At 52.6% G+C, this 13,572-nt stretch overlaps 1 protein-coding gene and 1 non-coding gene across 2 annotated transcripts; one reads left to right on the plus strand and one right to left on the minus strand.

The window, feature by feature from the left end:
- The first annotated feature begins 1,328 nt into the window (after nucleotides 1-1,328).
- LOC124678647 (2-hydroxy-6-oxo-6-phenylhexa-2,4-dienoate hydrolase-like) lies at nucleotides 1,329-4,928 on the plus strand. The gene is made up of 6 exons (XM_047214508.1): nucleotides 1,329-1,676; nucleotides 1,767-2,084; nucleotides 4,173-4,265; nucleotides 4,450-4,517; nucleotides 4,618-4,756; nucleotides 4,904-4,928. Exons 1-6 carry the CDS (start codon nucleotides 1,329-1,331, stop codon nucleotides 4,907-4,909), a joined length of 972 nt encoding a protein of 323 aa, XP_047070464.1. The 3' UTR covers nucleotides 4,910-4,928.
- Nucleotides 4,929-13,087: 8,159 nt separating this feature from the next.
- On the minus strand, nucleotides 13,088-13,175 carry TRNAM-CAU. Its single transcript is given in 2 exon segments — nucleotides 13,088-13,123; nucleotides 13,138-13,175. It is a non-coding gene; the product is annotated as a tRNA-Met (tRNA).
- Nucleotides 13,176-13,572: the final 397 nt, after the last annotated feature.

The following is a 13,572-nucleotide window of genomic DNA, read 5'->3' on the forward strand; positions in this document are numbered from 1 at the left end:
AGGAGGCAAGCTACCGTGAGAGAATGTGTCGCGCCAACAAAGCCATGTGTCTGTGGCAGCCAAGGAGCGATGTGGCCAATAAAGCTCCGGCGGCCCCGTTCGCGCGTTGTCCCCGCGACCACAAACCACCCGGAATTGGGCTAGGAATACATCGGAACAGACATGTCCGCGGGGCGCCGTCCGTTTGGGGGGCGGCGGGGGAGGGGGGATCGTTGGGCCTCGCTTTCGATCCCCGCGCACACTAAGTGGTGGATTTAGTAGCCTTTTTTCCATCAAATCTTTTTTATTTGGAATAGTTAGTTAGTACAGTATATAAAGTTCTAAAATTGTTGGTGTCCCCTCCATTTATGTACAATATCTCTTAATGCTACCTTTGAGTTTCATGTTTCGACTTTCTCTTGTCTCGTTACATGTGAAGAGAGGTGTATAATTGAATTGTCTTAGACCTTTTCATCCTTTTCATAGGCGTATGGCTGAGTTGAAGCTTGACAAAAATAGAAATTAAAGCACCCGGGAGCATATGCTTCCGATTGTTAAACTTCATTTTAAATACACTTTCAAAATATTGAAAAATTCAAATACAAAATTTAGTGGGTACATTCCGAAATTCTACACGTTTACAAAGTGGTTTCACAGAAAACCGACATTTTGAGTGTCATCTGTAAAAAAGGCAAATTTTGATGTAGAAAAAGGTTGCGTACGAGACGTTTTGTTTCTCTTTTTCGTACAAGTCACAAAAAATATCGTTTTTTCGTAAAACTTGATGTGCGCACGTAAAATGTCGATACGTAAGCGAGAAAATTTTTGTACGGATTTTTTCGACATTTCAAAATTGTTTTTTGAGTGGCAGGAGCATATGCTTCCATGTGCCGAATTAAATTTCTGGTTAGAAAGAATCTTTACATCGTCTTTTCTTTTTCTTTTAGAGTATGATCTCAAATCTTCTTGTGATGCTACTTTCTGCAGCATCCTAAGCTTTCCTATGTGCCCAGGCATACCATTTCTCGATCCTGATACCTGGACACCGCGCGAAAGCCAGTCGACGAATTTTCTAGGCGACAACTCGCCTGCCTCGCATTCACTCTCTCTCTCTGGCTCTCGCTACCATTTTCTTCCTCTTTTCCATAGCTCCAGACCACACCAATCAAACCAAAAACCCCAAACTTAGCAAAACCCCCAAATTTAACCACAGCTCCCGTCTCTCTCGCTTGACCGGAGACCCCCGCAGGCCCGCCGCCAGTCTCTCGCCACCGCCCGAATCCCCCACCGCTGCCGGCGATCGCCGGAGGACGACCCCGCGCCGCCCGGCGATCGCCAGCAGAGCAGCAATGCCTCCCCCGCCGCCGTCCATCGCCGGCAAGGCCGCCTGCTTCCTCAGCTTCGCGGCGGCGCGCGACCGCTGCTTCAGCCACCGCTTCCTCGCCGCCGGCCTGCGCCCGCTCGCCGTCCACCTCCCCGACGCCGCCGACCCCGTCACCACCGTCCACATGTGGGTCCCCGCCAGCCCGCCGCGCAACCCGCTCGTCCTCCTCCACGGCTTCGGCGCCTCCGCCACCTGGCAGTGGTACCCCTACCTCCGCCCCCTCATCGCCGCCGGCTTCGACCCCATCGTCCCCGACCTCGTCTTCTTCGGCAACTCCTGCACCCGCCTCCCCGACCGCTCCGACATGTTCCAGGTCCCTCTCCCACACCCCTGAGCCCGCCCGATCCGCCATTCGCCGCTCCCTGACACTCCTCCTATGCTTCTGTGTCCGTCTGCGTGGCAGGCCTGGTCGCTCAAGGCGGCGCTGGATGCGATCGGGGTGAAGAAGTTCGGGCTGGTCGGGGTCAGCTACGGCGGGTTCGTGGGGTACAAGATGGCGGCCATGTACCCGGACGCGGTGGACAAGGTGGCGATGGTCTGCGCGGGCGTCTGCCTGGAGGAGAAGGACCTCGCCGAGGGCCTCTTCCCTGTCGCCGGGGTCGACGAGGCGGCAGCGCTGCTGGTGCCGCGGCGGCCGGACGAGGTGCGGCGCCTCGTCAGGCTCACGTTCGTGCGCCCGCCACTCATCATGCCGTCCTGCTTCCTCTGGGACTACATTAAGGTCAGCTGCCGTTTCAGATTGAATTTTTTGTTACTAGTAGCAAATTCTTGTTGAAATTGATTCTGCCCATTGAACTGCGAGACCATACGACGTCTGATGTGATTATAGAATCGTACAAAGGGGGATAACTGAGGCGCCTCTAGACAAGAGAATTGTGTTTTTTATGTGATATGGAGCAGCAGTCGAGTCAAATTTCGTCTCATTTCTTCAGATTGAAAACTGTGCTGTGCACGTGGTGGTGCTGGGGCTGGGGCTGGGAACCGAGTTGGTCATTCAAATGCCTGAAATTGAAACGTTTGGCTCATCATAATCGCTTGAAGCATGTTTCAAATTGGTCTACAATAAAACAGAGGATTTTAATTGATTGATTTCTCACCAACTGAACATCCATCTTCAAGTCAATTCCATTTGCAAAACCAACACTATACAACAGATTGAATTTTCAGGGCCTAGGTTGAGTGATACCATTTGTGTAGTTGTCTGCCATCCAGATTTTGCACACAGTTTTTGAGGATGCTTCAAGGGAAAGTTATGCTGAGGCGGAGTGGAGGATATTTTCTTTGCACTGCTGTCTGTTTGTTGTGGTTGAAAACATCACAGAATATCTTATTACCGTCAGTGGACACCAACTAACTGAAACCACTATGCGTGGCTGTGGTAATGCGTGTGCAGATATGATGTAGCCGACAAAGCCTCAAAATATTGACACGCGCCAATAGGTTAGGAGCAGGTCATCAGTCTTGTTTCCTTCCCGTGAATATGTTTGCATGTGATTTCTACCTGTGGAGGCAGCGCCGGCCGCACAGACACTTGCAAGTGGAGGGCTCAGAGTAAGCTAGTGACAACATGCTTGATTTAATACATAGTAGGTCCACCATTTGTTTGCTAACTTGTGTTCTCCTCTGCTAAAGTTCACATTTCTGGTGTAAAGTTAGCACAGTGAAATACTTAGCATAGTATGCAACTTTAGTGTTTTACCTCTTACAAATAAATTGATAATTTCAGAACATAAATGCAATTGATTATGGACTTCTCTAACTGCTTAAAATTTCTTGGAGCTGCAGTTCAGTTAACTGGGTCATCAAGTTGATTCCAGTGAACGTTTGATGTTCTTCTAAGAACATAACACAAAAGAACCCAATTTGTTTTTTTCCCGAAAGTTCGTATTAAGTCGACAACTGACAATATTGATATGATAATATACCCTTTTCCCTGAGGTTCATTTACTTGGTTTATTGGTGAAATTCATTTGCTAATACAAAGCTTGAAAAGAACGAAGATAACAATTATCTTTCGATGGTGGTGGGGAGTAAATACCAGGTTGGTTACGTTGTTTTGCCCCAGGAAACTGTAGGAGAGTTCTTGGCTACATTGCTTGAGTAAGAAATATCTCTAGTGTTAGAAAAGGCTCTAACCTTAGCAGAAACTTATTAAAACTTTGCTTTAAGGTGCATGTATACACTTTAAAGTGCCATCCTACCGGATCAAAAGGGAAATGAGAAAGTGACTTTGTAGAAAAATATGAACCAAATTATGGAGATAAGCTTCTAGCCTTTGAAACAGTGATCCCACTTACTCAGAAAACAATGCAGCCTTTCTATTACCAGTAGTATACTTCTGGAATACAATAGTACTGAAATTTGAGATCAGAACTAGTAGTAGCCTAGTAGGTGAGGTTAAGGCCTTGCATCTTGGAAAATATTAGCAAGCTAACTGTTAAAATAATCTCATCTTGATTGATAACAGTTGTTTACTTTGCCAGAGCTTTTAAAAACCAAAATCTGGTGCTTGCAATGCTTTATATATTATGGGGTTACAGTATGTGACAGAAGCTGAGCAATTTTTAAATAGTCCATCAGTGCTGTTTGAAATCGCATTGCTTCAGCTCTTGTTCAGTTTCATTCATGAAATGATCTTCTTTCGGTGTTATGTTCCTCTTATATTAGCTCAGAAATCATTGTATTGTATAATGTTCTGGGTTTAATTCCAGAAGGTGTTTTCTTTTTCCGATTATTTACTGCAGCACACAGCAGAATTTGAATCTCCCGTCTACTCTAAGTTGTGTACCCTTCTCTTATAATATACCAGGTGATGGGCTCAGATCATATCCAAGAGAAGACTGAGCTACTACATGCCTTGATCAGTGGACGGCAACTTTCAACTCTTCCAAAACTAAAACAGGTAGTTTCTTCCTAAAATTTTGCACTTATTGTTCAATACCTACCAAAGGACTACTGTAATAAAAACACAGAACCTGGTAGACATGACTCATGAGTTGATATATACAAACCATGTGAGACAAAAATAAGAATCTACGAGCTCTATGTAATACCATACTGTTTCCTGACTCAAACTCTCAATGCAGAAAACGCTGATAGTCTGGGGGGAGCAAGATAAGGTGTTCCCAATGGAGTTGGCGCATCGATTGAAGAGGTTAATTTGGATATGCTACCTTCGATAAGCTTTTTAACCTGCATTAGGAGCATCCATTATTGAAACTAACTATTTTACCAACATCTGAACAAACTGGCAGGCATCTAGAGGGGAACTCCCGATTAGTTGTCATACACAACGCTGGGCACGCAGTCAATCTCGAGAAGCCCACCGAGGTGTGCAAGAGCGTCATCGATTTTTTCCAAGAGCCGGTCGCCGAAGATTCAAACGACGAAATGGTAAGCCAACCTCGTGCTTCTTCAGCTTCAGAGACATTCTTAATCCATGTCGATGTGGTCGATCCAAAGACGGCGTAGCATTGCCGAAACAACACACTTGCCCTGTGCCTCTGTGTCATCTCGTCTCCCTTTGCTTCGTCTCTGCAGGTGTAGAGCTCTCATCGAGGTGGCGCGCGGATGGGTCTTCTTTGGCTGGACATCGGCAGTGTGGCGTTTCCTCGTGGTTGCACAGAGCAGTGGAGAGGGGCTTGTATCGTTTCTCTCCGTTCTCCATGAAAATACCCATTCTGATGTGATGATGTGCCGGGTTCAGTGTAATCTCCATTGTGTGAACTGGCATGTGAGACGCCAGCGAGATTACGTTGTGCTATCGTTGTGGTGGAATGTGGAGCCTTCGCGTCCCACATTGTTGGTCATGTGTCTTTCGTGGCTTTCACTGTCAGCTGGTAACACGTCGACATTGCCCACAACCAGCAAGCGAGTACAGTACAAACCGACTAGTGATTAGTGAATGATGAATCAGAGTTCGCGCGAGGAGTCGCCGCCGCCTGTGGATGCGGAGGCCGCGCGCCTGCCCGCAAGGTTGAGGCTGGGCGTGCGTGGGCGCTCCCCGCCGCCGCCACCGCCGCCGCCACCACCGCCGCCGCCGCCTCTTGTGTTGGAGGCTGTAGGGTCCTCGTCAAGGGCGGCTCGTGGGAAAGCAGTTGTTCATGAGGAGGTCGCCGAGCGGTGAGGGCCCGTGCAGCGTGATCCTGGCGCGGCCAGGCAGGGCGCAAGCGGCGTGGAGTTTAGGCGCGCAAGGCCGCGTGGCGAGGCCAGAGGCGGGCAGGACCGGCGTGGCCACCAGGCGGCGGAGTCCGTGTTCGTTGCCAGGACGGCGGAGGTCGACGGCGCGGAGGAAGCCCTACGCTACGCGCTGGTTGCTTTTGTCGCCGGGACTCGCGCGTACATTCCGTTGGGCGAGGCCGGCGCGGCGCTGGTGGCTCGCGTCCCACGAGCGGAGGATAACTTCACCGTACACAGATCTGGGCCCGGGGACTTTCTCTTCGTGTGCTCCAGCCGGCGTGTCCGCGACGAGATCATGGCGGCGGACGCGGCGCACGGCAGAGACTTCTCCCTGCGCTTCACGCCATGGAACAGGCAGTTGCAAGCCACGCAGTGCAAGCTCAGATTCCGTGCGCATTTCGAGCTCACCGGCGTGCCGGCACATGCGTGGAACCGCACCACCGCCACCGCCGTTCTCTCCTCCGACGCGTGGGTGGAGTGCTTGGGAGCTGCGACGGCGAACCGGGAAGACCTCGGTCATTTTCAAGTAGTTGCTTGGACAAACAACATCTCCGCGTTTCCCAAGGCCAAGGATCTGCTCGTCGAGGAACCTGGTGATCGGATGGAGGAAGACGAAGGTCTCGTTCTCCCTGGTACCGCCCTGATTCCGTTGGAGAAGACCATGCTCCGGTATTCGGTCACGGTTTGGGTGGTGCACGCGGAAGACATGACCCCGGCTGAGGATTGGAGTGATGACAGCAGCGGAGGTAGCTCTGACGAGGACGGCGGAGATGGCGGCTCTGGGAGACGCCGGAGCTGGGATGATGAGCCTGGTAGGAGGCATGGAAGGAGGGGCTCGAGCAGAGATGAGCGTGGAGGGGACCGTGGTCACCACGACCGGAGGCACGCGTCTCGTTCTCGCCGCGGGGACGTTCTGAGGCGAAGACCATCCGACGGTAGCGGCTGGGGCGGCAGCCGGCGTGTCGCTCTCAACGTGGCCGCCGATGTCTCCCCGTGGCCAGAGGTAGACGATGATGACGTGGAAAGGGCTGGCAGCGGCATGCAAAAAGGTGGTCTAAGGCTGGAGGTTGCCAGGACGCTCCCTGGCTGCATGCAGGGCGCGGGGGAGGACCGTTGGCAGCCTGCCACGGACTCGTCGCGTTGTGGGGATCGCCGCACGAGTTGCCGCTCGCCACGTGGAAAAGCAAGCTACTTTTCCTCGGATCGGACGCGGCGCGGAGACGATGGAGTTGGCGTGTGTCTCACGCGTGGAGGGGACGGTTTGGATACGCAGGATATTCGGTGCAGATCCCCTGGCGCGGGGCCCGCCGAAGGCTTGAAGACCGCCAAAGCTGCTGCGCCGTTTTTGGAGACCTCGGGCCTGTCCACCCCCGGGGCGACACGTGGCCTTGCTGCTGAGGAAGAGTGGGAGGAGGGGGAGTGCAGGTCGGGGTTCTTTGTGGTCAATGGATCGGCCCTGCCCCCTCTGACTGGTCTGGCCCACTCTGACCAGGCTGACCCACCCCCAAACTGCCAGCTGTCCAACTCCGGGATCGTGCACACACCATCGTTGCAAGGTTGGACCTCGCCAGAAGTTTCGGAGGATCCCGTGGAGGGTGGCTCGCCCACGTCGGTGCTCGATTATTTCCAAGTTAGCATCTCGCCCCCAGACAAAGAGCTGCGAGTGGGACCCACATGCCTGGGGTCTGCCAGTTTGGAGGAAGGACAGGACTTTCCCTCCTTCTGTGGATCTTGTAGGAAGCCGGTCTCTCCGGTGCTGAGCAGACCTGTCAGGCAGGGCAGGAAGAAGAAGGTCTACACAGGACATGTGAGACGCAGTGGACGTATCAGCAAGAGGTTTGCTGCTGGCACTCCCATTCGCCAGCAGCAGCGTGCGCTGATCACCAGGCTTGGCATTGCGCGAGAGGGAGACACCATTGGGGATGAAGCTCTGGATGCCTACCTCGACCTCTTCACCAGACCCTTCCGCCAGCAGCACTTGGACGTGGTTCTTCGTCTCTTTGGTTGGACACCAGCTGACCTGCAGGCCGCCTCTGACGCACCAGTGGACTGTTTGACCTGATTTGAGGCCTCTCTTTCTTGTTTTTTCGTGCGTTGTTTCGCACCCATCTGCGCTGATCCCTTCTTGTGTGTAATAATGGATTCGATGGATCTTTGCATTGCCATCTGGAATGCGCGTGGTTTAAACTCACCTGTCAGGCATCTTGCTGTTTGTCAGGCCGTCTCGCCTGCGCGAGCGGCTGTTGTTTGTCTCCAGGAGACTAAGATGGCGGTTATCTCCGACCGCGTGGTACGGGAATGTCTAGGCTCTGCTTTCGACGGGTTCTATTATCTCCCGGCTGTAGGCACCAGGGGTGGTATTCTCCTTGCTTGGCAGTCCACTTTAGTGACAGTGTCCAACCCTCACTTGACAGATAATGCCATCACGGCAAGGATTTCCATCAGTGGAGGGGATAGTTGGTGGTTTACCGGGGTTTATGGACCACAGAGTGATGCTGACAAATGCTCTTTCCTTCAAGAACTCCAAGACATCCGAGATCTGCATGCAGGGCCGTGGATGGTGGCCGGGGATTTCAACCTTTTAGTGGACCCTCAGGACAAGAACCAAGGGGTTCTACACCGTCGTATGATGGGCAGATTCAGAAGGACACTATCCAACTTGGATCTTAAGGAGGTGTACCTGAACGGGAGGAGATTTACTTGGTCCAATGAACATGTGCAACCAACTTTGGAGAAGCTGGATAGGGTCTTCACGACCGTGGACTGGGAGGTCTTATTCCCGGAGGCTTTCTTATCTGCCATGTCCAGTGGACCCTCTGACCACTGCCCTTTGGTGCTTAACATGGCTCCGGACCTGCACAGAGGTCGTAGATTTCAGTTCCAGTCTTTCTGGCCCAAGGTAGATGGCTACCTAGAGGTGGTCCGGGAAGTGTGGACGACGCAACCTCGCGATCCAAACCCTTTCAAGCGCCTAGACCAGAAACTGAGGGCCACGGCAAAGAAGCTAGCCAGCTGGAGCTCCAAGTTTATTGGCAGTATCAAGCTGCAAATCCTGATGGCCACAGAGCTGATCCTTCGATTCGACATTGCTATGGAGTCTAGGTTGTTGTCGCCACAGGAACGAGCTCTTCGGCGCCTGCTAAAAAAGAAGCTCCTTGGGTTGGCATCGCTTGAGAGGACAATTGCGCGACAGCGTTCACGTATTCTTTGGCTTCGCGAAGGAGATGCTTGCACCCGTTTCTTTCACCTGCATGCAAGCCACAGACGGCGCAAGAACTTTATTGGCCATTTGGTCGTGGACGGCAGTCGAGTCACTGAGCATGCTGAGAAGGCAGAAGCAGTGGATGCGTTCTTTGATCAGCTTTTAGGGGCGACCGCTGACCGACCTTTCACGCTGGACCTGGATTTTCTGGGGCTTCCCTCTCTCGACCTCCAGCATATAGATGGAATGTTCACTGAGGAGGAAGTGTGGAGGGCCATAAGGGACATGCCCCTAGATAAGTGCCCCGGCCCTGACGGCTTCTCAGCCCGTTTCTTCCGGACCTGTTGGAGTATCATCAAGGAGGATGTCATGGAAGCTTTCAACTCCCTCTCCCGTTTGGACAGTCGTGGTTTCGGTTCGATCAATGAGGCCTTCCTCACCCTCTTACCAAAGAAAGAGGGGGCGGACGAAGTCCGGGATTTCCGACCTATCAGCCTGATTCATGGCGTGGCAAAGTTGGTAGCTAAGGTGCTGGCAAACAGAATCGCCCCGGTCCTTCCCCAAATGGTAGGCCCGCAACATAGTGCATTTGTGCGTGGAAGATGCTTGCATGATAATTTCATGATGGTACAGGGAACAGCGCGAAAGCTTCACAGCAACGCCACTTCAGCGGTCCTCCTGAAACTAGACATAACCAAGGCTTTCGACACCGTGGATTGGGCCCTCCTCCGGAAGATTGGGTTCGGTGAGAGGATCTTGGCAGTTATCTGTGCCCTTGATGGCGTGTATTTCACACGTTCGTTGGGCAACCCCAAGAGGAAGGTATGATGCGCATAGCAGCAAGTTTTCCCTCAGAAAGAAACCAAGGTTTATCGAACCAGGAGGAGCCAAGAAGCACGTTGAAGGTTGATGGCGGCGGGATGTAGTGCGGCGCAACACCAGGGATTCCGGCGCCAACGTGGAACCTGCACAACACAACCAAAGTACTTTGCCCCAACGAAACGAGTGAGGTTGTCAATCTCACCGGCTTGCCTGTAACAAAGGATTAACCGTATTGTGTGGAAGATGATTGTTTGCGAGAGAAAATAGTAAAACAAGTATTGCAGCAGATTTGTATTTCAGTATTAAAAGAATGGACCGGGGTCCACAGTTCACTAGAGGTGTCTCTCCCATAAGATAAAAGCATGTTGGGTGAACAAATTACAGTCGGGCAATTGACAAATAGAGAGGGCATAACAATGCACATACATGACATGATAAGTATAGTGAGATTTAATTGGGCATTACGACAAAGTACATAGACCGCCATCCAACCGCATCTATGCCTAAAAAGTCCACCTTCGAGGTTATCATCCGAACCCCTCCGGTATTAAGTTGCTAACAACGGACAATTGCATTAAGTATGGTGCGTAATGTAATCAACAACTACATCCTCGGACATAGCGCCAATGTTTTATCCCTAGTGGCAACAAGCACAACACAACATTAGAACTTTCCGTCACATCGTCCCAGGTGTCAATGCGGGCATGAACCCACTATCGAGCATAAATACTCCCTCTTGGAGTTAAAAGCAAAAACTTGGCCGAGCCTCTACTTGTAACGGAGAGCATGCAAGATCATAAACAACACATATGTAATAACTTGATAATTAACATGACATGGTATTCTCTATCCATCGGATCCCGACAAACACAACATATAGAATTACGGATAGATGATCTTGATCATGTTAGGCAGCTCACAAGATCCAACAATGAATCACAATGATGAGAAGACAACCATCTAGCTACTGCTATGGATCCATAGTCCGAGGGTGAACTACTCACTCATCACTCCGGAGGCGACCATGGTGGTGTAGAGTCCTCCGGGAGATGAATCCCCTCTCCGGCAGGGTGCCGGAGGAGATCTCCAGAATCCCCCGAGATGGGATCGGCGGTGGCGGCGTCTCGCATAGGTTTTCCGTATCGTGGTTTTTCGCATCGGGGGTTTCGCGACGGAGGCTTTAAGTAGGCGGAAGGGCGAGTCGGGGCCCGACGAGGGGCCCACACCATAGGGCGGCGCGGGCCCCCTTGGCCGCGCCGCCTTGTGGTGTCGCCACCTCGTGGCCCCACTTCGTATGTTCTTCGGTCTTCCGGAAGCTCCGTGGAAAAATAGGCCCCCGGGTCTTCGTTTCGTCCAATTTCGAGAATATTTCGTTACTAGGATTTCTGAAACCAAAAACAGCAGAAAACGAGAACCGGCACTTCGGCATCTTGTTAATAGGTTAGTTCCAGAAAATGCACGAATATGACATAAAGTGTGCATAAAACATGTAGGTATCATCAATAATATGGCATAGAACATAAGAAATTATCGATACGTCGGAGACGTATCAGCCCTCCTCTCCACAGCAACCACCCGGGTTTTGTTGAATGGTACTCCTGGTGCACGTATTGCCAATAGGCGTGGATTGCGTCAGGGGGACCCCCTATCCCCGCAGCTCTTCATCCTCATCATGGAAGTCCTGCACCTGATGATCGAGAAAGCGGCCGAGATGAGGCTGCTTACCCCGCTAGCGCAGACAGGATTGCGACTGCGTACCTCGGTGTACGCGGATGATGTGGTCACCTTCCTTCGCCCCACCGTGGCTGATTTTAGGGTCTTCTCCGGGATCGTGGATGATTTTGGTGCCGCCTCGGGATTACGTGTCAACATGGAGAAATGCTCAGCAAACCTTATCCGCTGTAATGACACCGACAAGGTTGTCGTGGAGCAGGAGCTTCAATGCCCCGTGGTGGATTTCCCCTTGCGATACCTTGGGTTACCCCTCACTCTCAGGAAGCCGACTGCAGCTCAACTGCAATACCTCGTGGACACTGTGGCAAATAAACTTCCTGGCTGGAGTGCCTCGCTTCTCGATAGAGGCGGTCGGCTGGAGTTGGTACGCGTGACGCTCTCCGCGATACCCATCTTCGCCATGATGTCGCTTGACCTACCAGCTAAGACCATCATAGCAATTGAGAAAATTATAAGAGGTTTCCTCTGGAAGGGAAGGAAGGACGTTAAGGGTGGCCACTGTTTAGTGGCGTGGGACAAAGTTTGCGCGCCAAAGGAATGGGGCGGTCTAGGGATCCCCAATATCAAGATGATGAACATAGCCCTGAGGACCAGATGGTTATGGCTGCAGCGGATGGACGACTCCAAGCCGTGGAAGGAGCTTAACATCCAGGTGCCCAAGTTGGCGAAGCAGCTCTTTGAGGGGGCTACCTATTCAGTGTTGGGAGATGGGGCGAGTACTCTCTTCTGGACGGACAACTGGCTTCCGGAGGGTCGGATCCGTGAGTTAGCACCGGCCTCTGTTTGAGGAGGTGCCGAGGCGCGCCCTTAGACAGAGAAGGGTCCGCGAGGGCCTGGCAGGGAGCTGGCTAGACGACATTCCTCCGGATCTGAGCGCAGTGGCTATCGGCGAGCTCTTCCAGCTGGCAGACCGGCTGACGGGCGTGGCTCTTACTGAGGGCGTGGAGGACACTTTCCGATGGAGATGGGAGCATGACCACAGTTACTCAGCGCGATCCTGTTATCGTGCGATGTTCGGAGCTAGAGTGGAGATGGTCGGAGCGGTTCAGATTTGGCGGTCCGAGCTCCGCCAAACTGCGAGGGTATTCATGTGGCCGGCAGCCAAAAACGAGGTGTTGGACGGCGGACAGGTTGAGTAGGCGTGGCCTTCCACATCCGGCGACTTGCCCTTTCGCGACCGGGAGGATGAGACGCTGGACCACCTTCCGCTTGGATGCGTCCTATCTAGGCAGGTCCGGGCGACTTGTCTAGGTTGGTGGGGCAAGATCCATTGGATGCCACGAGTCGACACGAACTTCGTTCCCCGGCTCCAATCAAAGCAAGGTGGTCCGGGCAAGGATCGTGACCTCCGGACAGTCTGTCACCCTAATTTGCTCGGTGCCTTTGGCGTCACCGGAACGACATCGTTTTTGAAGGCGCCACCCCATCATTGAGCATGGTCATCTCTCGGATCTCAGAAGAAGCGGAGTTGTGGCGTATGGCTGGCCTGTTTAGGGGTAGTCTTGTAGACGTGGGAAAGTGGAGATGTCGCGAGTAGTTGCGTAGTGGGTGTGTGCTGTCTACCCGAGGACAGTGTGGTGTTGCACTCTCTGGCGGCTGTGCCAGAAGTGTGTTGTACTTTGGCCTTTTGGCCCTTCTTCTATGAAACAGATACGTCTTCCAGAACGTATCCTTGAAAAAGATGATGCAAAATGACAGGGCGGCCGTTCCAGTTCCAATGAGCTTGACAGTTATGCTCCGGTTAAAAAGTTGGACATAAAAATTCTGACGATCGAACGAAAAAAGAATGGGGCGAGAGAGGCTCGAACTCTCGACCTCAGGATCACTCACGTTTAGCTATGAGACCTACGCGCTAGCCAACTGCGCCACCGCCCCTTGTTGCAAAATCTAGGATATTAATCTATATACTCCCTTCGTAACGAATTAGGTGTCGGAGGGCTAGTGTAAAACAGATTTTGTACTTCGACCCTTCGTATTTTGGAAACGTAACCATCGCATCCCCTATCGTATCTCAGCTTCGCGGGCGCCGGCGGACTCCCGCGCTCGCTGTCGCATCCTCCCGCCGGTGGAGTCCCACGCCCCACGCAGCCTAGCGCCGCCGGATTCCCACGCCCCGCGCATCCTGACGCCGGCGGATTCCCACGCCCCGGGCATCCTGGCGCCGGCAGAGTGCCGAGGCCCGGGCATCCTAGCGCCGGCGGAGTTCGGCGCTCCTCACAGCCTGGCGCCGGCAGGCCTCCCGGTGGAGATCGCAGCCTCGCGCCGGCGGGCG

Source organism: Lolium rigidum, chromosome 7 (assembly GCF_022539505.1).
Source record: "Lolium rigidum isolate FL_2022 chromosome 7, APGP_CSIRO_Lrig_0.1, whole genome shotgun sequence".
NCBI lineage: Eukaryota > Viridiplantae > Streptophyta > Magnoliopsida > Poales > Poaceae > Lolium > Lolium rigidum.